The sequence below is a fragment of the Pantherophis guttatus genome, chromosome 1 (assembly GCF_059756535.1).
Source record: "Pantherophis guttatus breed Tessera chromosome 1, ASM5975653v1, whole genome shotgun sequence".
NCBI lineage: Eukaryota > Metazoa > Chordata > Lepidosauria > Squamata > Colubridae > Pantherophis > Pantherophis guttatus.
In genome coordinates, this window is record NC_142063.1 from 268209519 (window position 1) to 268236588 (window position 27070).

Genomic DNA, 27070 nt, shown 5'->3' on the forward strand with positions numbered 1-27070 from the left:
ATTCTTGACAAGTACCTCTAGTATTACAAGGTGAAGTTAGGTCAGCACTTTCATCAATCCAAGTTGAAAGGCTACTGATATTTATGGAATATCTGCAGAAAGCAACCAAAGAAGAACCTGCAATTTTTTTTAACCAACTATGCCAGCAAATCAGAAAAACAAAACAGTGACTGACAGATTGAAAAAAGTCGGCATACATACTTGTTGGGAAGCAACCAACCTGTCAGGGAAGGGGGATCAAGCACAGACTAGCCTGAAGTCACTGTGCAACCACAAAAAAGGCTAGGTCTGACTCCCTCCCAAGTTCCTTTCTGTCTATCTAATTGTTCCCAGGAATAGGCTGCCAGACTGGGGATATTCTTTTATTTTAGGCAGAACCTAATAAGGTAGTTAGCTTGAAGTCTGCACATGTGGGTCTAGTTGTTTACACATACCAATATCAAAGAAAGAAGATGTAACTGAGTGTGCAAACTATTGTAAAATATCTTTGAATAATCCTTAAACTGAGGTCCAAATGGTTCCTGTAGTCAACAATTTTTCTGGAAATCCGTTCATAGTCCCATTTGAATGGTATGGGAGTATGAAGGGATTGCCAGAAAAATTGCAGATAACAGGAACCATTTGCACCTCAGTTTGAGATGCAGACAACACAGACTCATTCCTAACAGCTTTCCAAGAAGCTTTTTGGATGAGAGAAGCAAAACATCTTCATAAACGTCTTTGCTTTTTGTCAAAAAAAACAAAGTCCAGTTGCCTGCTGAAAAAGCACCTTTGGGACAACTATGACCTGGATGACTGAGAATCTCCATAGGCCAAGTAATATGATTACATTATTTCTGATGCCCACCAAATAATTGAGGAAGCCAAAGAATGCAAAAAAAAAAATCAATATGTGCTTCATTGATTACAGAGGGACTGTTGATTATGTCAATCATGTCAAGCTGTACTTAGGAAAATCAGAATCCCAAAATATCTCATTGCCCTTGTACAAAAATATACACAGGTCAGGAAACCGTAATCCAGAAGAACACGATGAACCAGAATGGTTTCAGGTTGGCAAACGAGTGACGTAAGGTTGTTTATTTATGCAAGTTATATGCGGAATATATATTGAGGAAAGCTGAGTTGGAAGAAGATAAGCATGGTTTTAAGGCAGAAAAAAACAACCCATCAATAAACCTCTGCTATTCGGATGACATTACTCTGATAGCTGAAAATGCAATTGATCTGGGGTGTGTGTCCATGATGTTGTATTGTTTCATTGTATATGAATGAAGTCTTTGCCATCCTCATGATTCACTGGAGAGAACCAAACAGTTTTGAGCCCATGTTTGTGCCCTTAATCTAGGGCAAAGAACTATATAAGTCTTAATGCAGGGATGGAATGGTGGAGATTTGCACAGAGTGGTATGTCCTGTGCTCCATGATCCCTCACACTGTGCTTTTCTCTATTTTGGGGAATGCTTCCAGCTGAAATTATTGATTGAACATCAACATCTTCACTGACTGACAGCCTGATGAACTGCAGCAGAGAATAGCATCCAACTCTTGAGTTGCAGGGCCAAACAGAAATGCTGTTTTTATGAATAATTTATCATAACCTGCACTTTGAAAATTTAAACCTTAATCTTCAAATTGCTCTTCTGGCACAAGTTTAGTGCGATTTTGTTTCCAATGCATTATCCTGATGTTTATCTTCAAGAGAGCTGGCTTTTTTATTCAGAATATTTATTGAATCCCTTTCCATGCTATGACTGATCTTTTGTGACCTAACTTGTTTAAAATGCCCATTTGTTTCATGCCACAAAAACAACATTTGTAACCAGTGAAGTTACATTGATTTTGCCAACACGTTTCTCCAAAGCTTTTGTTAGTTCTGAGCATTGCGCACATAAACATGTCTGGGCTCCCTTTTATGCCCTACCATTGATTAGAGACCTCTTTGAAATGGAAAACTTGCTTGAACCGTTTTCTACTGAACTTAGAAGATGGAGGGAACGTACCAATATGGTATTCAAAGGAAAGGTGTTTATCATTCACTGATAAAACTCAAGTAGAAAATCTTTCCTGTTGAAAATACCTAAACTGCAGGCATCTGTGGCAGTTGTTTAAACTCTTCACTTATTGATCCAAACATTTCCAACTGAAAATACTAAAGGACCCTCCAATTTCTGGCAGTGTTTGTGTTCCTTCTAGCAAAAGTGCCATATTTTCCTTCCATATTGAAAGAATGAATAAAAGAGCACTAATGCATTTATTTAAAATATCAGTGCTCTGCAGTACACTGTTAGTTGAGCAGTTTGTGGGATTTGCTTTGCTGCTGTAAGATTGTCAGCATTCTTGGCGTAGCCAATATATGACTAACCCCAAATCTTCTCACTTTTAAGAAAGCCATTAAGACCCGACTCTGACACAGACATTAGGGATCAATTGAGTCAAAGTCCACTTTGATTGTTCTGTCATGTACTAATCACCATATTATATTTTGTATTTATGTATTGTGTTTATTGGTATATAATGGTATGTTCCCTTTTTTATTTATTGTTTTTATGCTGTACACCATTCAGAATTACATCATTTGATCTGGGAAGTCCTATAAATCTTGAAAATAAATAAAGATAAATCAGAAACATTAGCAAACAGTTAAATCACAATTATTTTTAACCCAAGGAATCTAATTTTATGTTGTTATTTTCAGTTGAATAGTTAGTGTTTCTAAACTTAAAAATAACTATGTATCACATTCTAACAGAGTGCATCGCCACAAATATTGTACTGTTTATATGTGTATGTGTGTGTGATACAGATGCTCCCTGCACTTCATCAGTAAAAAATTTGATTAGACCGGTTACTTCAAAATTTCCTTTGCTGTTCATCACCATTGCAATGTTTATAGGAATTCATCTCTGGGAAGCAAAGATCGAGCAGCATTATCAAAGTAGATCGGTCTTGGGGCTATCAAATGAGAGTAGCAAAAATGTGGGCAGACATTAGGCTTTTGCAAAGACTTTTTGCAAAGACTGTAGCTCTTTGCTGACATCTGATGTTTATCCTAATTAGTACAGTGAGGGTGGGGGGTGAGTTTCTGCCATGCTTCCCTGCATCCTGTTTCTGCCTACCGGCCTGATTTCACTCATTCTGCAACTTAGGCAATTCTTAGCTTAGTCTTCGAGCTCAGGCCAGTCCTCTGATAGACCACAAAAGCTTTCTTTGCTTTTTAAGACTGAAGGCCCAGCTGGGCCACCCGAAGCCTGCAGTACTAAGATAGCTGCTATTCTCTATCCCTGATAGAATTTAGAGGAAGTTAGATATAGTGCAGCAAAAACACATGTGTCTTTTCTCCCATTTACACCTTCTCAGGCTGTCACCCTGCTGAAGCTGAGGTCCATTAAAAATGAGTCTGGTTTCCCCCAATAGGAATCATCTTTAGACCTCAGCAGAAGTAGAGGATATATCAGCCTTAAACACAAAAGGGAGGGCAAAGCAAGAAAGGAGAGTAAAATGAATTGCTAATTGCTCTATTGCTAGCTCAGAGTTTAAAGGTTACTTCAAAATATTTGTAGAGAGAGAAAATTGGGGGGGAGTGACTTGTGACTTGAACCACAGGAGAATTGGAAAAAATCTTATTTTCTTATATCTATATTAAAGTTAGTATATATAATTTAAAAGTCATAATGACAGTGTAATGAAATACGTGTTTAAAATAACATAATAAGTATTCCTTGATTTACAACCCGATCATTTAACTTTTTAAAAAACTACTTATGTTCTGTCCTCAAAGTGGTGCTTCCCCTGCAGTGATTGCATTTTGGACAACTGGCTCACATTTATGACTAATTTTAATATCCCATGATCACATGACCATGATTTGCAATGTTTTGGGCTGGTTTATGTCAAACAGCAACCCATTCAGAAGAACCAATTCATTTAACATAAGAAGAAGCTACATCTGGTTCAAAATGCAGTGGCACAAGTAATAGGCACCTGTCTGCCCATATGTTACCATTGCTGTGTGAGCCGCATTGGTTACCAATTGGCTTCTAAGTGTAATTCAAGATGCTGGTTATTACCTATAAAGTCCTGTATTTTTCCCCACCTAGTACATTATGGCAGAGTGGTGGATGTGCTTCATGTTCCTTTCTTCTATTAAACATCATTTTGTGGGACCAAGTAAGTATGCCTTATTTGTCACAACACCCACCCTCCGGAATAGCAGCCTAGAGATAAGGACAGTGCTCCCTCCCCTAGGCTTGGGGATAATGTATTTTTATTTGGTTGTTTGGGAGCAAAGGGTTTTGCTATTTTGTTTTATCTTTGTTGTTTCTATATTGTTTTAATCTGGGTTGTCTATGTGGAGTTAAGTTTTATCTGTTTTATGGATTTTTTTGATTTTGTACTATGCTCATAATCCATTGGAATTAAAGCAGATATAATTTTAAACAATAAACTAAATAAACAAAGGAAAAACACACACACACACACACACACACACACACACACCAGACATATGCAAGGACACAAATTAGGGCTTAATTATGAATCTTTTGTTTTGGATTCTAGATATTACCAGAACATAAAATAGTTAAATATTCTTTCAATTTTTTGTACAGGTTAAAAGAGGTAATTTCTCAATACGAATAAAATATAAAACTGATGTTTTATTAAAGGATTAATGAAAAGTGATTAACTATATCCCTATATTGTTAGAGAACTCCCGCAAAACCCATTTGTTTGGCACCCTTGGTGCTCTTCTTGGTTTGAAATAAGTATGCCCTGTTTCATCATGCTTGGATTAAAATAGTACATAGGGAACAGCTAAAAATACAGAATCTAATGCAAACATTAAATGGTCTCATGCTGTTACTCTGGCATACATTTTCATGAAGAGGGTGCTTTATAAGCCTTTATTTATTAAGGAAAATATATATGGGTCAGGATTAATTAAAAAAACTTTTAATTGTTTTCTCTTTATAATTTTCACAGCAGTACATAGTTTAAATATTCATGATAATGTTGATGATACGCTAAAGGTCTGGAGTTTCAAAATCAACACAGGTTATTTAACCCTTTTCATCTGATGCATCATCAGAGATTTCCTCAGAAAATCCCAAAGCTCTGGAATAATTAGAAGAAAGTAATGAGGATTTAATTAGTCCTTGAGATACACTAAAATAGGACTACTGAGAACCTCCCCCCCCCTTTGTTTGGATATGGAATGCAAGGAGATCTGATGCCATTTCAGATGCTGTGATACGCTGGAAAATGTATTCCATAGCTGGAGGCAGTTTCATGGCACCATTCTGTGCCTGACAGATCTGCACGGAAGATACCCATCATGACAGTTTCTGACAAAAACTCACATTCACCATCCTTTGCCAAGAGCCCGTTTTACATTCTTCTTCCTTTGGGGTCTTTCTTTCTTTTTTCCTTCCCCTCATTTATATGCTCTATGTTAGCATTAGTGTTTCATCTTGCTTTTTTCCCCCATGGTTTTTGCATGGGGGAAGGGCAGGAAGGAAAGGGGTCCATAAGCATGTTTGAAAAGGAAAAAAAAGCGGATTGCAAAGAATCGCAGTGGGTAACAAATTGGAACCTTATAGAATCCAGGTGTTGCCAAAGGAAACCTTTGACACACCTGCATGTAAGCATTATCTCAAAATCAAGCTCTTATTTAATTTTAGATCTTCAAAGACATGGTATTTATTAAGAGCTTCAATGTAGTAAATTTCAGTGGAGTGGAGATTGTTATCCAGGAGGAAGCAAAAACAGAAAGGATGCACTCTGGCATTTTATGGTTGGGTTTTTATTTTTTGGATGCACAATAACAAAATGAATTTCTGTTGCTTCATGTTCTTGATTTACTTACTCCTTTTCATATCCTTCTAATAGCTATATCCTGTCACTTCATCATCCATTTATTTTCATTTAATGCAACATTAATAAATTTCTCCATATGGAAGTCATGTGTACAATTTAAGGAATTTTTCCCCTTACATTCCCCACTCAGACTCCATCATCATTTAGCACTGACATTTGATAAAAAGTCTCTTTTTCCTAACATCTGTTTGCCATCTCTAAGTCAGATGCAAAGGAATAAAAATCCTAATCAAACTGCAATTCAAAAAGCACTTTCTAGTAGGGCTGTTTTTGATCATAAAAGGATATTCTATCCCATTTTTCTTCTGAAGAGGATTTACAACTGATCTGCTGCATAATAAAAACCTATTCACACTGTTATTTTGTATTTTTATACAGTTACTTTCTGGTTTTATGTTCTTTCAGGGTTTTTTTTTTTTAAAATCCAAAGCAGAAGTACAGTAACATTTTAAACTTTGCTTTTAAATCTGGTTTGTTTGAAAGGTCTCCAGCAAGGTTCCCAATTTGCTGACACTATGCAAAATGCACTTTGCTGGTTTCTTTTTCTGGTTTATTTGAACAGGGAAAGGAGCAAAGTAATTATATGCAAATGTATGCAATGAATCTTTGCTTACCACTAATCCGCTATGAGACAGAAGCAATTTCCACTATATAGATGTTACCCAAATGCTAGATGCATATAATCATTTGTGCATTGATCATGTAGCAGTCAATGGAGTGGATCAATTGTAGTTTCTAAAGATTATTAATTCAGCAGCTTTGGGGCAACTAGGAAAAAGGCCCTGTTTTTTAATCAGATATTTTCCTCCGAGAAGCAAAGAGGGTTTTTAAGTAGATTGATAAATCAGAAAGACAATCTATATAAATATGATATTTTCTCTACAACTGTTCTCAGACTATACAAAGTACCTTTAGTAATGGGGTTTTATAGGGTATGGGAGAATTTATTTGAAATTCTTTATAAAGCTTAAATAACTCTCAAGGACAAGCTCACATGTAGTAAATTAGAAAATTTGGAGAACAGTAGAACAAATGCTTCACTCACAAAATTAAGGGAGATGAGGGCAGTCATTGTGATCAACATTGTAAAGCAGTTGTATTCTGGTAGTAACTTCCATTTTAATTTTGGTTCTTAACCTCTCAAGGATTTAGAGACATGTGGTATTGGGAATTAATTCACTTGTTTAGGGTGTTGCCATGCTAATTTTTGATTTGCTTACACCCAGTGGTGGGGTGCCCCCCGGTTCGCACCGGTTCTATAGGACCGGTATAAAACCGGTGGGAGGCTCCGCCCTTTGCTCGCTCGCACGTGCGGCCCCATTGCAAACCGGTAGTAAAGGTAAGTAGAGCCCACCCCTGGTTATACCCAATGTTTGTCAAGGACAAAAGTTTTCTTTTGCTGCTGCCATTTTTAAAAGAGATGTCAGAGTACCAAACTAACTTTATTCTTGGAGAATCTCAGTGCCAGTTTCAGCACCTGATAGATGTCAGCCTCAAGTCCTCAACCAACTTCATCTGGAAATCCAGTTGATTTAGTTGCTAAATGTATAGCAAAAAAAAAAAAAAAAGCTTATATGCAGAAAGAAATGAATGGAGAGAGTGTATGCAAAGATAAAAGGCAGCATTTTTATCAACTGCTTGGAAAAAAAAGACAAGTTTGAACTAAATAATCATATCGATACAATAAGTCATCTCAATGGAAAATTTCTTATATTTTTATTAAATAGCCTCAGCCCCAGACTTTAATGAGAAACAAATTAGAATCATTCTCTGTTGAAAAATGTGTGTGTGTGTGTTTCTTATCAGTCTGTTGGTCTTGTTGAGCCTTTTGTACTCAGGATAATTATTTCAGAAAGTGCCAATGTGAAACTGTAACTTAATATTATAGCACACAATTTGTTTTCAAAGGTTTTCCAATCTTTTCTAAAGTAGAGTTTGGGAAAAATCTCTGGCAAAAATTCTGAAGAGCTGTTGTTAGTTAATGTAAATAATTCTAAGGTGATCTGAGTTGGCATAAGGCAGATAACTGTCTTATATGTTCCAAAAAACATGGCTTCTTTCGATACTTTGCTCATTTCCTTAAATTTGATGACTTCATCTTCATTGTTCCTATTAACAATGGACATATCTGAAGATTCTCAGGTGATGTCCCTCACACTGAAAAGTCTTAGCACTTTTTTTGCATTCTAAGGACAACTACATTCCAGAATGTAGTAGATCCTATGCTTTTCTCAGTGCAAGATTAGCTTTTTTGGGGTGGGTTGGAGAGGGAGAGTTCCAAGCTGTTACTCTAGAAAATGACCCCTTTTGTATACATTTCAATGCTGCCTAGGTAGATTTAATAATTATTCACGGAACACAAAATGTTATTTTTCCTTTTTCTTGTCAGCCACTTCAAAATTACTATTCAGAATTCTTATCACACACTCCCAACTGAGTTCATTGGCAATGCAAGTGGAAGCCCTCATTTTTCACATGATTTTTCTCCCCTGGGTTTCTCAGTATGTTCAAAGGATACTCAGAGCTGATATTTATTTAAATCTGTTTATGACATAGCTAGATTTTATCATTTAACATATTCTTCCTCTCCTCCAGAAACTTTTACATTCCTTCCTTTCTTCTTCCTTCCTTGAATTCTTATCCTTTTCTGTCTTCATGATGAATCCTTGCATTTTGCTTTTACTCTCTGGTTCCCAAGATTAGTTGTGCATTCAAATTACTGCCAGCAGCCTGCTAATTCAATTGCTTTGAACCTGTCTTGTCCATTAATCTATCTTCATTTTGAATTCAGAATAAATATCTCTCTCACTCAACTTACTGTCTTTCTTGATAGGCAGAAACAAATGTGGCACAGTTAATGATTATTTAGAGGAGCCAAGAATCTCTCTGCCATTTTAGCTAGCAGGCACTGAGGAAACAGAGAAGTACAGTCAAATTCATGACTGTCAAAAGTCAGCAAAAATTTCTTTACTCAGAATGAGCTTTGGTTTAGGAGGGAACCAGACTCCATTCTTTCTATTCCATATGCATTGTTTATTTGTTTGCTTGTTTGTTTGATTTATAAGCCACTTCAATTTTCCAAACAATTCTGCACAACTCTTTGGCAAATTATTAAGCAGTTTACTATGCATTTTAGTTTTGATTGACTGTTTTCAATTACCTTTATTTGTAGATTCACTATTCTTTGTAGTTTAGGGAGATCCTAGCAAAGAAGCATCCATTCATCCTTCTCTAGCATAGTTGCTAGGAAGTTGGAAGATACTCAAACTGATTTCTTGCCCTTTTGGTTTTCTAGAAATAATATTTCAGTTTGTCTTGTTGGTCATGACAATGTACCTAGACCAGGTAGACAGCACTTTAATAAAGCTGATACAACCTAAAAATCTGAAACATGGGCATTGACATCACAACAGTCAGCACATGGTTCAGCTAGGTATTATCATGTGTATAATGAAATGTCATATGTCTTTGGAGTAGGCTCTAAATGGAGAAAGTTGCCAATTTGGAAAGATGTATTCTCTTCTGTTTCTAATTATAAATAATTAGAGAAGCAATCATAATTGGAAACAGAAAGAAGACATTATTTCTTGAATTTCATGAAGGGAAGCATGCAGTGGGGCACCCCAAAGCTCTGTCTTGGGCCCAGTACACTTCAAAATCTTCATAAATGATTTAGGCGAGGGGCTAGAAGGGGAGGTCATCAAATTTGCAGACAACATCAAGCTGAGCAGAATTGCCAACACCTTAGAAGACCGACTCAGGATTCAGAAGAACCTTGACAGACTTGAGCATTGGACACCATCCAACAAGATGCAGTTCACTGGTGAGAAAAATGAAGTCCTGCACCTAGGCAAGAGAAATCAAATAGGTATAGAATAGGTCAGTGATGGCTAACCTTTTTGCCGGTCCGTGCCAAAAGTGAGGGTTGCACACATGCGTGCCCACACCCATAATTCAATGCGGCCCGCACCCCCCACAATGTGTGCACAATCCTTCCACACTCCCCCCGCTTTTGGCACATGATGGCATGGTAGGCCCGTTTTTCGCCCTCCCCAGGTTCCAGAAGCTTTTTTGGAGCCTGGGGAGGGTGAAAACATCTTCCCCGGAGCTGAGCTAGAGCAACGCTCGTATGCCCACCGATATGGCTCTGCGTGCCACCTGTGGCACGCATGCCATAGGTTCGCCATCACGGGAATAGGTGATGCCTGGCTCCACAGTAGTAATTTGGAAAGGGATCTAGGCATCTTGGTGGACGCCTAGCAATGTGCTACAACTGCCAACAAAGCCAATGCAGTCCTAGGATGCATCAACTGAGGGATAGTATCAAGATCAAAAGAAGTGATAGTACCACTCTATACTGCATTAGTGAAGCCACGCTTGGAATACTGCATCCAGTTCTGGTCACCATGATGCAAAAAAGATGCTGAGGTCTTACAAAGAAAAGCAATAAAATAATAATATGATAGCTGTCTTCCAGTACTTGAGGGATTGCCATAAAGAAGAGGAGGTCGACCAGTCTCCAAAACAGCTGAGGGCAGGAGAAGAAGTAACAAATGGAGGATCATTAAGGAGAGATTCAACCTAGAACTAAAGAGAAATTTCAATCAATGAAATTGCTCGTCTCCAAAAGTTGTGGGTGCTCTTATCACTGGAGGTTTTCAAGAAGAGATTGGATAACCATTTCCTCGAGTAGGGGGTTGAACTAGAAGACCTCCCAACCACATTATGCTATATTTTATGTTCTAAAAATCCTAGAAAAGTAGCTAGTAGGCATCCTAGAAAACCAGTGGCCTTTGGAAGTACACTGATTTTAGGCCTGATTTAGATCAGAAACTCTTCAGCAGTACAACTTTCTAACACTTTGCTAGAAATCAGAAGAAGCTGAAGAAATACATTCCATGGGAAGATATTCTGAACCATGTTTTCTAACCAAATTCTAAAGTATCACTATGCAGTAAATTGTTGGGGAAAAGGAAGTTGGCATTTTTGTTATTAGAAACAGTTTACTTTTGGATCAGTTTGACAATCAGGAAATAGTAGATTAAAGATCTGCAGTTTAACTATATGCTACTTGTGGGTTATTTTTAATATAAATTCCTTTGTGCAGTGTTTACAGTTTACTCAAGATCATTAAGCAAGATTTGTATAAGGAAATTTTGGATTTTTCTTCCCAAACTACCATCTGGGGGAATCTGTCTAATCCTTCCCCCAATTCCAATTTATCAATGATAGATGATATTAATTTTAAGGATTAGGCAGGAAGAAAATAAAAAAGGAGGGGATATACGTAAATATCATTGCTGCTGTATGTAGATGAGGTTTTTGTCCTATCAGAAGGAGAATTGGTTGAGAGATTTAGCCACTTAACTTAATAGCACAGCTGGTGGAACTCCAGGGGGCCTTGAGTAAAGCTTTAGTTGGGTCATTATTTTCTGCCTTCACCAAAGCAATTCAGTTTGTGAAGAGGAATGAATAAACAAATAAAGACCAAAGACCGAATACAGAATTAAAATAGAGGATTTTAAAATATATAAGCATAGAACAAACGTCTCTAGTCTCAACAAATTTGGCATCCTTAGCAGCCTTTTCAGTAGAAGACAAATGTGCAAAGATGACAAGCTGTGTGAGTTATTTCACCAAAGAAGCATTTTTAAAGTATCTTTAGTTGAATTTATGCAAAAAGCTGTGTCAGCAAGATGCAAATCTTAGCAATCGTTATTTAAATGTTCAGGGTGCCGAACAAAAAGTTTGTTATTGTAGCCCAGTGAATTTTTATTGGCTTACTACTACCCAAAAATGCCCACTAGAACAGCTTGAAGTTTATGTTAGCTAATAAAATTGCTTGCCAAAAATCCTTAATTTCTGTGGCTGCTGTACCAGCAAAAAATAAAATAACTGGAAAGCAAAGGTGGAGTGGGGCAGGGGGATGTGTCGGTAAGATTGAAAGTGATGTGTCAGAATTTGCATTGACCTGGTTTTTCTTCCCATAGTCATTTATAGCCTCATCTTCCCTGGTTTTAAAATTCAGAATTTGACATTTTGTGAAGTGGTTGATGGTGTACTATTAGGGTCTTAGTTAAGAGAGCACCTGCCTTCGTTTTCCACTGCTTCTTGGATTCTTTTCCAATTGATTTTATAATATACCTTCTACGGTATCTTATCCAGTGAGGGAAGTGCTCTATTAATGCAAATGTTTAAAAGATAGTGCTTTGCTAATGATCTAATCTGTCGCCCATAAGTATCATTTAAGGTACCTTTATATTCTGAGGAGATAAATTCTTTTGAAAGTTTGTAGCTACAGTAGTTCACAACCAGCCAATCATCTAAATTTGGTTTTAGAATTGCTTTTGTCCTGTGATAGTTAAGCTTTCAACATTTAAGTCTTATAGACCTTTTGCATCAAAATTCATTATGTGTTTGTTATCAGTATCTTCTCATTCACCAGATTGTTCAGATTTGATTACTGTTAATGTACATTTAATAATAGTGTGCATGGTAGAATATATTTATCAGCCTCATATTTGATTTTGTTAGTCCAAGAAGGACTATAATTATGTGCCAAGAGATTCAGTAGTAAATCAAAAATTGTCACTGAAACATGTAAAATATTATATTTGTAAGGGACTGTAACTGTAGTTGGCAAATCAAAATAGCTTTTTTATGTTCAAATACGTTATTGCAAATAGTGTTGCTTAGCAAGGAATGTTTATGTGAAATATTAGGAGTCTTAATTATTCAGAATGTGTTCAGTTCCATTTTCCATGTCTTTCTCATATAGTTTTTTCCCCGTTGTTTTATAAATGTATAAATTCTGAGCTCTGGGAACTCTGCTTTATTAGCAGAGCTCTGGGAGAACTTATATATGAACAATTGATTTACACAGAGAGAGTGACAAATCTGTGAAATATAACTTTTTATTAGGATTAAAACACAATATTACTGAAACATTAATTAAGATAATCTTGCTTTTGGACACAATAGTTCTAGTGACTTCTATGACTTTCTTTTCGTAGCTTGATTCTCCAAGGGCTCATGATTTGTTTAAGGCATTTATGAAAAATAGCTTTCTCAAAGCAGGATTAGGATTAAAATTTCTGTACTAATGATCTGATAGTGGAGGAGCTTTGTCATAGACAGATCACGTTCTGTCTATGCTGTTTAGATTAGCATACACCCTTGTATAGGAGCTAGCAGTTCTGTTGAAGACCAGGCCGATTTGTGGAACCCAGAGATGGCCCTAACAGTTGGCATTAGTGCTTCTAAGTACAACTAGTTGTAACAGAACTCAAGAGACATCTTGATGTACTAGCAAACTGAGTGTAATGAAATTAGTAAGGAAAGGGCTATAGTGGAGGAATGTAACATAATCCATAATGTAGATGGAAATGCAAATGAAGGAATTTTCAGGAAGAATTAAATCGAAGATGGAGTTTGGGTACTTTAAGTGGCTTAGCCGAAAAAGAAAACAGTACTAGTGACAGCAATTAAACAGTGACAAATGTATTGACCTCGGTTGAGTTTGCAATGAACAAGTAGTAGTGCAATGAAGTTTGAGTTTGCAATGAACAGTAAGTAGTGATGTTTTTTACACTGTTTGGCATCTCCATCAAGATATTGGGGGATTCTAATCCAGAAATGTTGGAACAATTTTCAACATGCTTTTCAAATGAAATTGATCAGATTTGCAACAGTTTCTTTTCCAGTGTTGAGGTAGGTCATAGGGTACCTTGACAGATAACCTTGATAACTGCTTATATATTATCCTATTCATAGGGAATGCTTTTCAGCTTTTATTTCTTGACGACATCAACAGAATACATGGAGAGCTAAAGGCCATCTTCTGGTTGCTCAGACTTTGCCTTTAAATTGGCCAGGTTTTAATTTGACCCCATGGCCATTGAAGGAATTGTTCAGTGTCTGCTTGGTTTTTTTAAAAAATGTCCTGCCTTACTTAAAAGAAAATAATTATTTACTTAGATATGATGATTGAGAAAGTGGTGGCCAATACTGAGACAGCTTTGGTCACACCCTGATGTAGATTTTGTTAGTATACCCTGCTAGCTTTCCAGGATCTCTCAGCAATTATAATGTCATCAAGTAGGATATCTTTCTGAGACACCAGTGAGTTTGGATCTAAAGACATTACTCCCATGGTTCCTACCTTAAAAAAGGTGCTGGGACACTATAGGCATGTGATGTCTCAAGAGGATTCTCTTTTATCTTCTATGGTGCTTAACATCTAAATGAAATAGCTAAAGGTGTTCATTTGAAGTTTTGGAATGCAATTGCATCAATATCCTGATGGCAACCAGTGTCACAATTCACCAGCCCCAAGAAAGTAATCAGTCTTCTTGAATGTTGCCTAATCTTACGATGATTTAGAAGATCAAGGAGCTGAAATTAACTCCAGAGAAGTCAATATAATATTGGTAATGCTTGAAATGGAATCAGTTTGGTATGTGGGATTGCACTTTTCAATAATCAGCAGTTTGGGAGCACTTTGTGATAGTGCCTGTCCTCTAGAACACTTCATGGCCAAAGGTTCATCTGTCATGTACATGGAATATTGGCTTCACCTATAATGGTTCTAGGCTGTGGAATAGACTCCCCAAGTTTGACTCCTTCTTTCCCTGTATTTAGAAAAGTCACAACAGCATATCATTTTTCTTAAGCTTTTAATTGATATTTATCTCAGTGCTATTGTACTTGTGCTGGTTTTAAATTTTGATTTCGGTTATATTGCCTTTACAGTTACATTTTGTATGTGATGCTTTTTAAAATTTGCGTAAGTAACATTGAGGATACAGATAGACTGAAAAGAGAAGTATAAATTCAGTAATAAATAAAACCAATAGTGAGATGGAGACAGCAGACCAAATGCAAAAAAGTTTCCCTAGTGACAGTGCATTAACTCAGTCATAAGTGATATAAAAATATCACCAGAATATATCTTATTTAATCTGTCAGACCAGAGTGCTTGTGTGCATTGCATTTGATGGGTGATGGATTGAATGAAATCAAATGGCCAAAAGTATTTTCAGAATTGAGAATTCTCTCTATAATTTTTCTGGGGTAAATTACAGTATTTGACTAAAATGTAAAATTAATATTCATATATCTTAACATTAACCAAAAAACTTTGGTTTTTTGTTTCTAGCACTACATTTAAAGCACAGATAAGGATCATTTTTTGAACTGGGGTATTCACTGGTCTTATATTATGGTAGGAGGACAAAAGCAGGTAAAACTAGTAGTTGTGACATGATGCAAAGGTCTACTCAAATTCATATTAATAATTCATATGGAGGTAGCAAAACCATGATCTTCTCCATATGAATTGTTAATATATGGTTGAGATTTTCCCTTTAATCATTCCCTAAGCATTCCTAAAGGAAACAAATGTTTTTTTGGTTATAACAGTGGACCCAACTCCCAAAATAGAGAATAGGGCAATAATAACAGCCTTTTGATTACAGAGGCAGAAGATGAACAGTGGAAGCCAGAAGACTTTTAGGAATGTCTATTGTGTCATATTCTGAAAGACTGTCATATTTCTCATATAGGTTAGAAGGGATTTGCAAAAAGTATGTTTGAAAATTGCTATTAAGTATAACTAGAATTTCCTGTCTTCTCATCTAATTTTATTTTAAGATTTATTAATCATCTTTGTATAACATTGTCTTATTTGTATAGATGTGATAAAGTCCAAACCACAGCATTACTACTGTAGTTATAATATCATGTTTAACTACTTGGGATTCCAAGATTTAAATACTTCTATACCTCATGCTGCAACTCAAATGTCATGAGATTCAAAAGAAAGTACTAACAACATTCAATATTTACCTTAATTTAAGTTAATGATAGGGAGGTCCCTAATTTTTCTCTCTATCATGTCTATTTAACTTCAGGTTTTATGACAGGCATTCAAAGAAACCCTCAGCTGTCGCAATATGCATCTCAGCAGACTGGACCTTCTATGTCACCCCATCCTTCACCTGGAGGTCAAATGCATTCTGGAATCGGGAGCTTTCCACAAAGTAATTCAAGTGGTACTTATGGAACTCAGATGAGCCAGTATGGGCCACAAGGTAAAATAATTAACATTAATCAGTTTTCTATGACTTATTCTATAGAAAAATGTGCTACAGGTACTCCTTGACTTACAACAGTTCATTTAATGACTGTTTAAGTTACAACAGTGCTGAAAAAAGTGACTTATGACTGTTTTTCACACTTACGACCATGGCAACATCCCCATGGTTATGTGACCAAAATTCAGATGCTTGGAAACTGATTCTTATTTATGATGGCTGCAATGACTCTGAGTCATGTGAACACCTTTTGTGACCTTCTGACAAGCAAAGTCAGTGGGGAAGCCAGATTCACTTAACAGCTATGTTACTAACTTAACAATTGCAGTGATTCACTTAACAACAGTGGCAACAAAGGTCATAAAATGGGGCAAAATTCACTTAACTGACTCACTTAGCAACAAAAAATTTAGACTTAATTGTGGTCATAAGTTGAGGAATACCTGTATATGCCAAAGATCGTGGTCATATCTTTTCTTTTTATATATGTTCTATATAAATTTCGCAGTTATATGTGTAAGATACCAATTCAGACTCATCAAGTTAAGGAAGTTAATATTTTTGGATAGATTGTATCAAGGATATATTTGAGACTTATTGGTTGATCAGTGTTAGTTTAGCTCTTAATATATAAATACAAAAATTGGCAATGATACAACTCAACCTTCCAAAATATGCCTAATTTTTCTTACAGAGCAACAGCCACTAATGCAAAGAGATAGGCCTGGCTTAGATCCATGTGACAGTAACAACCAGCAAACTGAATGAGGTCCCTTCTTTTGAAACAATTTTTTAAAATTTATTTCTGGCACAGATGGTTCAATTTATTCAGTTCATTGGCAATTGAAAAAAATATTGTGCTTTGGCTTCTCAGCCAAGCAATAGTTCCTGACTGACTTAGGCTTGGAACTAAGCAGGATTGGATCCAATTAGTATTTGGAAGACAGATCTCTCGGGAATAACAAAGCTGTAGGCTAGACTGGGAAGCTGAAAAAGAATCCCAGAAGGTAGTGACAAACCCTTCTATATTGTTATTAAGGGAAAATATATGACTATCTCCACAAAGTCACTATGAATCAAGCTCAGTTTGAAGAAGACTTGCAGTGATTCTGCAGCTTTCATTTATCTTGCCATCATAAATTAGATCATTCTTCGTGTGTAGATCAGGGTGATACCAGTTTATTTTTACCATAGCAGATGATGGAATATTCTGAAAAATAACTATAACATAATCTCATAAAGCTAAGAGCGTGGGCTGCCTGAAATTGTAAGTAGTCTGTTACACAATGAAGCAGCCATGTACTCCGCTCACAATTTTTCAGTTCCATTGTTGAATTTTACATTCTGCAGCTTTGTGTTGCTATCTGCCCAACTTTAAATGTGTTTTCTATCCCTTCATTTTCATCATAGCAACTTTACTAGAATAAAGCAGCTCTCTGTTGTTAGAATATATAATATGAAAGAGATTGACATATTTCAGTGATATGGTATGAAATGCATGATTGCGTTGGAGATCAAGAAATTAAACAGATTAGAAAGTCAATTATTATTTATTAAACAATTTAAACTTGTGTGTCATCCAACTTTCAACTATGGGTGGCTCACAAAAATCAAAGTACTTTGCAATAAAAGAAATAATGTATAATCTAAACTACTGAAACAGTTATCCTAAAATAACAAAAAGATCATTGGATTCCTTCTGAAAACATTAGTGCTCTTCTATAGAGTACAGTTAGACTACGATGATCTTTACTGATAAATTTCATAAACTTCATTACCTTTGATATGATGAATGTAGACATTGATAAAATTAGCAGCATAATAGCTTCAGTCACAACAGACTAATATACTCTTGCAAGTTGCAGCTGTTTACAAGAATCACAAGAACATTGCAGTCTTCACTTTAAAAGGATTCAGAAGACTTGGAGCTGTCTTTAGGATGGAATGTTATTTTATCTACCTAGATACAGAATACAGATTAACAGAGTTGGAAGGGACCTTGTAAATCATCTAGTAGTGCTAAATATTAAGGGTGGACATGCTCCAAATTATTGGCAGAAATGCACACTGCTTTATAGCAGTCAGAACTGATTTTTAGCTTCATATGAGGATGTTTGTAAATAAATATCAAAAATACTTCAACTGACAAGAGTTACAGATATCTGAACTTTTAAAGATCCTTTGCCTGCCATATTGTCCAAAGCTTTTTTAAAATTGTTTTTAAAGCAAGTGTTCTTTAAAAGTTCTGACATATTGTCTACTGATTCAAGGAGATAGCGTGCACTAGCTCAGCCAAGTATATGGAGAAAGATTTGCTGGATTTGCTGAAAAAATAAATAATTAAATATTAAGCCTGAAATATTGAATGCTCCAAAAGGGAAGCCCTTTTTAATAGCCTCTAAATGAAGATTGCAGTGTATACACTGGCCCTTAGATGAATTGAGAAGAGCTATACAGATAGTCCTCAATTTATAACTGTTCGTTTAACAACCATTACAATGACCTCAGAAAAAGTGACCTCCAACCCAACCTTGAAGGCTGTCACACCACCTGACTGGTATTTACAACAGTTGCAACATCTTGCAGTCATGTTATCATGATTTGTAATTTGCTCAGCAGCCTTCCAAAATAAAAATTAATTGTGAAAGCCAGATTCACTTAACAACCATATCATATACTTAACAACCATAGTAAAAATAGTCATAAAATTGGTCTGGTCATGTGATCACTTGCTTAACAATTGCATCACTTAGCGACCAAAATACCAAATATCAATTGTGGCTATAAATCAAAGACTACCTTTATCTGATGATATGAAGTCTTCATTTTTGTGGTGTTTCAAATTGGATTTTTATTTATTTTAATTCCTCTTTCACATATTTGGTGATGAGATAAAATTATATATTTCTGGATATAACAATTATAAGTCTGTGTCGGTCAAAATATTTTTTTGTGCTAGTTTGCATTTGTAAATGCCCAGACTCACTTAGGTGAAATGTGGAAATTTGATAAATAAAATAAAAATAAATACATTTCCAAGTTCTTTTGCCTAAAAAGATGTTGCAATAGTGTATACTTTTTAAAAATGTTAATTGCAATTATGGATGATTCATAAGTAGAGATTCAGTTCCAGATAAATCAAAGTTATTGATAGGAAAAGACAGTAGTAATACTGTTGTCATTTTAAAATCTACTGGGATTCTTAAAATTCCTCAATATACACCCTCAGTTTCCCTGTCATGGCCTGCCTTTTGTTCAGTGCCCTTATTTTATGTTTTTGTTTGTAATAGGAGATGTTGATAGGCAAAATGTAGTTTCCAGTTTTAGATCCCCAAATATTGTTAGACTTTAATTCTTAAGAGTCTTGGTGGCGCAGTGGACTAAAACTGCTGTTAAAGTAGCACTTAGCTGCCAGCTGCCTGCAATTACTGCGAGTTCAATTCTCACCAGGCTCAAGGTTGACTCAGCCTTCCATCCTTTTGAGGTAGGTAAAATGAGGACCTGGTTTGTGGGGGCAATAAGCTGACTTTGTATAAAATAGAACACCGCTTGGGGGGGGGGAAAGCCCTACTGAGCAGGTATATTCAAAAGTATGAAAGCTATTGCTTAAAGCATTGTAAGCCGCCCTGAGTCTCCGAAGAAGGGCGGCATATAAATCAAACAAACAAACAAACATAAATAAATAAATAAAATTCTTAACCAGATCTCATGTAGATGGGGGAGAACGAAACTTGTAATACAGCAGCATTTCAAAATAGACATTAGTCTTTGAAACAGGTTTGGATGATGGCTTCAACTGGCTTCCAGGAAGCAAATCATCTAACAACCAAGGGGAAAAAACAGTACATCAGCAAAGGCTCAGTCTTATTGCCAGGATGGTATTTGTACTAAACCAATGTTTATTTCCTATCCCAAAGAAATATATGGAATAAAAATGAATTAAAATTACACAAGTGGATTGTAAATAACCTTCAAACCAAATAAAGAAATATTTCTTGCAGTAAACAGTTTTGTTGGCTGTCAAGTAGTTGAAACTATTGTATGTTGTGAATATAAAGAGCTGGAGCAGTTTGCATTATTCAGCAACTCACCATGGAGCTATCTAACTATTGAATTTGTGTGTGAAAAGCAGTACGTGCCACAGTAAACACGCATTGTTTGTAGCTTACATTTTGGGGAGAAAGAATTCCTCTAGTGGTGTTATTCCCATTGCTCAGGTTCCAGGCACCAGGATAAGATGATCATGATATCACTTAATTTTCCAGGGTGGATATATATAATTGGGTATCACCAGCATACGGATGATACGTCACCCCATGGTGATAGATGAGCTCATCCAGAGGCCTCATGTAGGTGTTAAAAGAAAAAGTATCAAACCCTGCAGCACCCCACATTGTAGTGGCCAATGGCAAGAGCTCTCCTTCCCTATCACCACTGACTGAAATCAAGCCTGAAGGAAGGAGATGAACAGCACAAGCTGATCAGGAAGGATGTACCATGGTTGATAGTATAAAAGGCCACCTTTTATGTTGAAAAAAAAGTCAATAAATAAAAGTAGATCATTGTCATAACAAAACACGCAAGCAACCCTCTACATTCTGCAGTTTGTATTTTTAAAAAGTTCTGCACTATAAATCTGTGGTATTTAGTTCCCATAATTGATTTCGAATCAGCCAAAAATTATTACTTTCTGATTAAAATCCTGCCATGTAATATCTGTGCTGTGATGTTTCAGAATTATGAAATGGGTCTCCTGCTGAATGACAGCAATTGTTCAACTCGAATTTCTGTTTTGATTTGTAGAATTCAGCTCAGATTTAAAATCCTAAATAATACAAATGGTTGATTACTTAGTTTTAGATTAGATGCTAGCGTTGAAGAAAACAACCCACTGCAATTAATCATTTATCCCTGAGCTTCTGTTTTCTTATTGAATTCTGAAAGCATCATCTTTCACCATTCCACTCACATCAGCACAGGCTCGCTTTATGCTGTATGTGCCACTCCAATAAATATCTGGGCTTCAGGCAAGAATGAGAAACATAAAAAACAGTAATTTCCATGGTTTTAATTCATAACTTTTGAAGCACCGGCAACTTTAAAAGAGTGAATAAGAAGTGAAATACCACTTTCAGGAACATTGTTATTGTTGCATAGTAAACCCAGTATTTGAATAATAGCCTCTTTATCGGTTCACATACAATGTTCTGGCTGCCAGAAGTTATGAGCAGGTGGCAGAGAAGAAATCCTTTGCAACTTTTATTAAGCTAAATTTTTAAAACTGCATGCCTCATTTCTAAGTTCATATGTGTATGAATGTACTGTTTCTTTTATTTTAACTTATAAGGTGAAAGTTCATTGACGAATGAATTGTATGGTATATAACAAGTAAATTTCCTAGAATCTGTGTAGAAGAACATTTACAGAAATAAAGTCAGTTTTCTAACTTGTTTCTTTGTTTGATACTGGGAATAATTTTTACTATTTTAGCACCTAAAATTGAGCATGTGCTACACAGATAAGAAAACAGATTTTGCCCAAAGGGACTTGCAAATAGATTTAGCTAACCCACACTATTGGTGTACATTTAATATATCTGCCAGATATAATCATATAAAAGGCAGTGAAAGGTTTTAAAAGGTTGGGATGCTGAAACCACTTGAAATCAAACTGGAGTAACAACATGTTTCTTAATTTGGCCCTCAATGCAAAATTCTGCAAAGCCAATTTAAACTGAACACATAGGAATAAACATACCAAGCAAAAACAGTTTTAAACTCCCTTTTTTTTTCCTTTCAATTTTTTTTTATAAGAGAATGTTAATGTTTTTCCTCTCTATATTTTGGCTTCCTTATACATGTAAGCTCCAGTGCAAAGCAACTTAGTTTCTTCCTCCATATGAGGCTCCGATGCCTCTGGATTTCATTCTAATTAGCTGAAATGAGCTCCATTGGTTGAAGAAAGAATAGGCTACTTATTAACGTTCCATGGCTGCTGCGCCAAAGAGTACTCACTTAAAAAGTGTGGTCTTTTTTGCACTTGGCTGCCTGATATCCCAGCTGATGGGGACTAGCTCAGCATCTGCTCCATTCATTGAATCTAATGGTGCATCCATCTGCTTGCTGTCAAAGCCACTGCCAGCAAATTATGAATCTATTAGAAAAACATGGAAATTTGTACTTTTCTTTCTTGGCTTTCTCTCTCGTTTATTGTTGGTATTTATTTAGGTGTTAAAAGAAGTCTACCTTTTTTTTTTCTCCTGAAATATTATCACATTATTGATACCCTGGCTTTTATTTAACAGAAGCTTTCTACTTAAAAAACATAATTGCAGCCACCAAATTTGCTGTCATATCAGATATCTGTTTTAATTGTGTCATTCTGAATGCAGTATTTGGTTAAAAGTTATGTAAAGAAGGATTAAGGAATGAAAGGTTTATGAGATCTGTTAGTCTGTAGTCTTCTTCCCAAGTTTCCTCATAGTTGCTATATGGTGATTTTGCAGTTATATAGGAAATTCTTAAGGTGAAATTCCAAATCAGAAACAGCCAAGACGAAAGTTAGAGGTAGTTTTCTGTTTGACCTCTGATCCACATAGGAATGTTTTTGTTGCTTTCAGCAAACACGGTTGTGCAGAATGAAACCTGATTCTTAATAGATAGTTGTAAGCATGGTGCAAATAGCAAAGTGTAGACTAATTCTGTTAATTATGATTTCACTTGTATCAAACGGCACCAGATGGGAGCAAAATAACTGTACAAGTAATCCTCAACTAACAACCAAATTGGGACTGGAAAATTTGTGATTTAGTGGTACATTTGTTAAGCGAGACATTACCGAACTGCAACTTGTGACCTGCTAGCTTCCTCATTGACTTTGATTTTCAAAAGAATGGCTGGGAAAGTTACAAATGGCAATCACATGACTGAAGGACACTGTAGTTGTCATAAGTGCAAGCCAGTTGACAAGTGACCAGATTGCAAGGGCTGCAATGGTCGAAGGGTGAGGATTAGTCACCGTTTTCAGTTCCATTGCAATTTTGAACGGTGGCCAAACAATGGCTGCAAATGGATGATTACTTGTAACTATCCATCATACTGGAGTGACCGCCTAAGGCTTTGTAGTAATGTCAGTAGGGTGGGAGGTTTAGATTAAGTAGATTGCTGAATCCAATTAAGACTTGGTTGGGGGAGCCACCAGGAAATCCTAAAACTGAGCACTACACTGGGAAATCAGATGTCTAGAGAAAAGCTTCTTGCCAAGAACAGCATGGACAAATACTTGTAGTCACCAGGAGTTAAACATTTAAGAGAAATTTTATCTTACATTTCAAAAGCAAAGAAAATCTGGAGATTTCTGGACAGGCACTAGAGCTTGTTTGTTATTTATTGTTCTTTTAATGTTGTAAAGCAGCCCAGACTCAGTTGGGATGGGGCAGGTGGTCTATACTGTAGATTAAATAAATGTTTCCCTTGTGAGAACTCAACGTGCCAATCACATGTATATCCTTGCTTTAAGAAACTAAATGTATAATGTTGTTCGATTTCTTTTTAAAGGATAGAAGGGAGCTGTAATGTTTAAGCATGGGGCATTCTGGTCCCATTATCAGTAAGTGTAGGAAACAACCCAACAGCCTAGATGTCATATTAAAAAGGAAAACTAAATTGTATAATAAGATGAGATACCACACTTGTTCTGCTTTCTATTTCTTACACTAAGTAGAATGTGTATGAAGGGGTATAATCATTGTGGGAGACTTCCTCACATCTTTTTTTAAAAAAAGAAAAAGAAAAAGGAGAAGGAGCTAGAACATTGTGAGTTCTCCCTTTGTGTCATTCTGTTGCTACTTCTGCATTTTCCACTCTGTGGCTCTGGCTACTGCAAGATGATTAACAAGGCAGCCACTGTTTCCTCCACGGTCTACTTTCTCACCGGCTGAAGGTTGCCTCAGCCTTCCATCTTTCCGAGGTCAGTAAAATGAGGACCTAGATGGTTGAGGGCAATATGCTGACTCTGTAAACTGAGAGAGAGGGCTGTAATGCACTATGAAGCAGTATATAAGTCTAAGTGCTATTGCTGTTGCCTTTGTTCATATTTGCCTACCAGGCTTTCCATATGTTTGCTATATATCCCTATTGATGCAGGCACATAATTTTCAGAAATATAGATCCAGCAATGCTAATGCCTGAAAGATACTGGATACTAGCTAAGAATACTTAGGCATATTTCGCCCTGCTTAAATAATTTTAATGCACACAGATTTTTCCAGCGGGCTCTTTCCATAGTTTCAGAACTGGTAACTTTATTTTCCTCTTCTATATTGTTTTGTTTAGGGAACTACTCCAGACAGCCAACATACTCTGGAGTGACCAACGCAAGTTACAGTGGACCAGGACCTGGTATGGGTATAAACGCCAGCAACCAGATGCACGGACAGGGTCCAGGCCAGCCTTGTGGTACCATTCCCTTGGGACGAATGCCATCAACTGGGATGCAAAGCAGACCGTTTCCTGGAAATATGAGCAGTATGACACCCAGTTCTCCGGGCATGGCTCAGCAAGGAGGCCCCGGGATGGGACCACCCATGCCAACTGTGAACCGTAAGGCCCAGGAGGCAGCTGCAGCAGTGATGCAAGCTGCTGCCAACTCCGCCCAGAGCAGGTACGCTTCCAAGAGGAAGGATCTGAAAGCCCTGACAATGTCCATGCTATGTAAAACACATTTATGTGTACAAGAAAGAAAACAGTAGAGTGGGCTGAACCAAACCAAAATGACAAGGATGAGTGTTGGAGGTTTTACAGCATGTTTTCTCTCTGAAAACAAAAAATACATAGAGGCGGAAATCCCACCATTTAAAACATAAACTACCTGCTTTTAGCCTCTGAAAGAATACATTTAAGTCTATGCAAGTGGTACAATAAATTGTTAGGAAAGGTGATAAGATAAATTGTGGAAAAAAGGCAGCATTACTGGAAAGATAAGCAAGATATCTTAGGCTTTCAGAATATTTATCTGCAGCTATTGGCAAAGGAACTCACTGGCGACCAATTTTTGTAACCAATTAGAATATCTGATTGGCATCAGCCATCCTGAGTAACAAAGTGGGTCCAGCATCTAGATTTCTATACTCCGGTTCTCCGGTCATTTTAGAATAAGGAAACTCAGACAAGTCATCTATTCAATTTCTAGATCCAATATTCGCAGCCTCCTTTCTCTGGAATAATATTTCCAGACCCTTAAACTATTGATTGAATTGAAGTTTGTTAAGATCTACAAAAATGCAAAGACTGTGTTTGCACATGCTGTCCTTCCCCCATAGGTACCTATTGCAAACACATGAATTCATGTTCTTGGCTGTATCTTTTGGTTTCACTGTGTTAAAATAAGTGGAAATATCATTAAGAGAAAAATGAATTTCATGATTACTTTGCAAAACAGTGTTACTATTATATGCATCTGTATATTTAATGCATGCATATAAAACAGCATGCATATTTATAATACTTGAAAAAGTATAAACATTAGATATTCATTTTTTTTAAAAAAAGCATTCATTGCATTACATATACATTACCAGTAAGTGCTCAAAATGCAGATAATCCCATTAGTACCAGAAAGGGTAAGAATATTTTATTAGATTGCTTGACCTTTATTTTATTACTTTAAGAATGTATATCTTGTTTGAACTGTGAGGAATATAATTTATAAAACAGCAATTTAGTTTTTGTTAATGTGTGCTCTTAATATGTAAAACCAACAGTTTCATAAAAATAACTGAAAGCCTGTGCAATTTAGCAGGCCAGTGGGTTTAGTGTTTTCTTTCTTTCTTTCTTTTTTTGCTTTGAACAATCCATATTTTTCAGAAGTGAAAACTGGGTGTAAAAACAAAAATAACTTGATTTTAAAAGAAGGCCATTTGCAGTAAAATCAAGTGTTGTATTTCACAGCATCAATTGTGATATAAATAATTATAATTAATGTAAGATATATGTAGCATTTAGGTTCATAAATGAGGCATCTTGCAACTCCATTTTTTTAGAATTTGCTTTTCAGTTTCTATTTTCTATGATACAGTGCTTTATATTTTTTTCATCTCCTAGAAAACCCTCTTTTACTCTTTACCTATGGAAAGGCTAAGTCATTATTATACTTCTATTGCAAAAAGGAAACACCTGTAGGGAGTCCCAAGGGGCTTTTTCAGGAGGCAAGTAGACTTCCTTGTTTTTTCTTTGAAAACGTTTCACTTCTCATCCAGGAAGCTTCTTCAGCTCTGACATGAATGGAAGTGGGGAATGGAAGGATTTATATTCCTTGCAGAAAAATCCTTCCATTCCCCACTATCCTGTCAGAGCTGAAGAAGCTTCTTGGATGAGAAGCTAAATGTCTTCAAAGAAAAAACAAGAAAGTCCACTTGCCTCCTGAAAAAGCACCTTTGGGACAACCATAACCTGGATGACTGAGAATCTCTACAGACATCTGTAGGGAATATGAAATGAACCCCACCATTTAAGGTTAGGGAAGAACCACATTTTTCTCCTTATTGCCAGAGAATAAGAGAAAGTTTTCCAAACAAGAAGAATCCTGCCATCAGGTCCAAGCTTGTGGTCCAATACAAATCCAAAGAAGTTGTTCTTTTGTTCTGCTTTAGGCCACCATACATTCGGTCGCCTGCTTATCCCAGCCAGTCTGGGGCTGGCGGACGCTCCATGTTTTCTTCACAGCACCCCAACTATGGCAACGCTCAGGGTCCCATGATGCATCAGCCTGACCAGTACGGGTAGGTAGCCGTATCAACTGGACTTGCTGTGGAATCTTGACAGATTTTTTTTTTCTGTACTGCCATTTAGCTGCCATTTGGCTACCAAAAGCACCCAAGAGCAAATACAGAACTCGCATCGGAAAAGCAGTTTGGTTTTTGTTTTACTAACTGTGTCAGATATGATTTTAAAAATCTGCATGTCACCTGTACTGCATGGCTTGTGGCATGGCTTTTTCCCTTCATGCTTGAAAGGGAAGGCAAGATTCTCATCGGCTGAAAATGAATTAAATTTTGCATTTTTCTGCACCATTACCTGTCCTCCATATTTTTTTTCATCGAT

At 36.4% G+C, this 27070-nt stretch overlaps 1 protein-coding gene across 15 annotated transcripts in view; it reads left to right on the forward strand.

Moving 5' to 3' along the window:
- The window catches only part of ARID1B (AT-rich interaction domain 1B), a 434784-nt gene that overhangs the window by 340550 nt on the left and 67164 nt on the right, over positions 1–27070 (forward strand). For 8 of the 15 annotated variants that reach the window (XM_087882864.1, XM_034428581.3, XM_034428584.3 and 5 more), the window contains 2 exons: positions 15789–15968; positions 24305–24632. In XM_087882864.1, coding sequence (XP_087738990.1) covers positions 15789–15968; positions 24305–24632 — 508 coding nt within the window. Of the gene's footprint in view, positions 1–15788; positions 15969–24304; positions 24633–26619; positions 26749–27070 lie in introns of all 15 variants that reach the window. The other 7 variants (XM_034428582.3, XM_034428578.3, XM_087882863.1 and 4 more) reach the window with 1 other exon arrangement.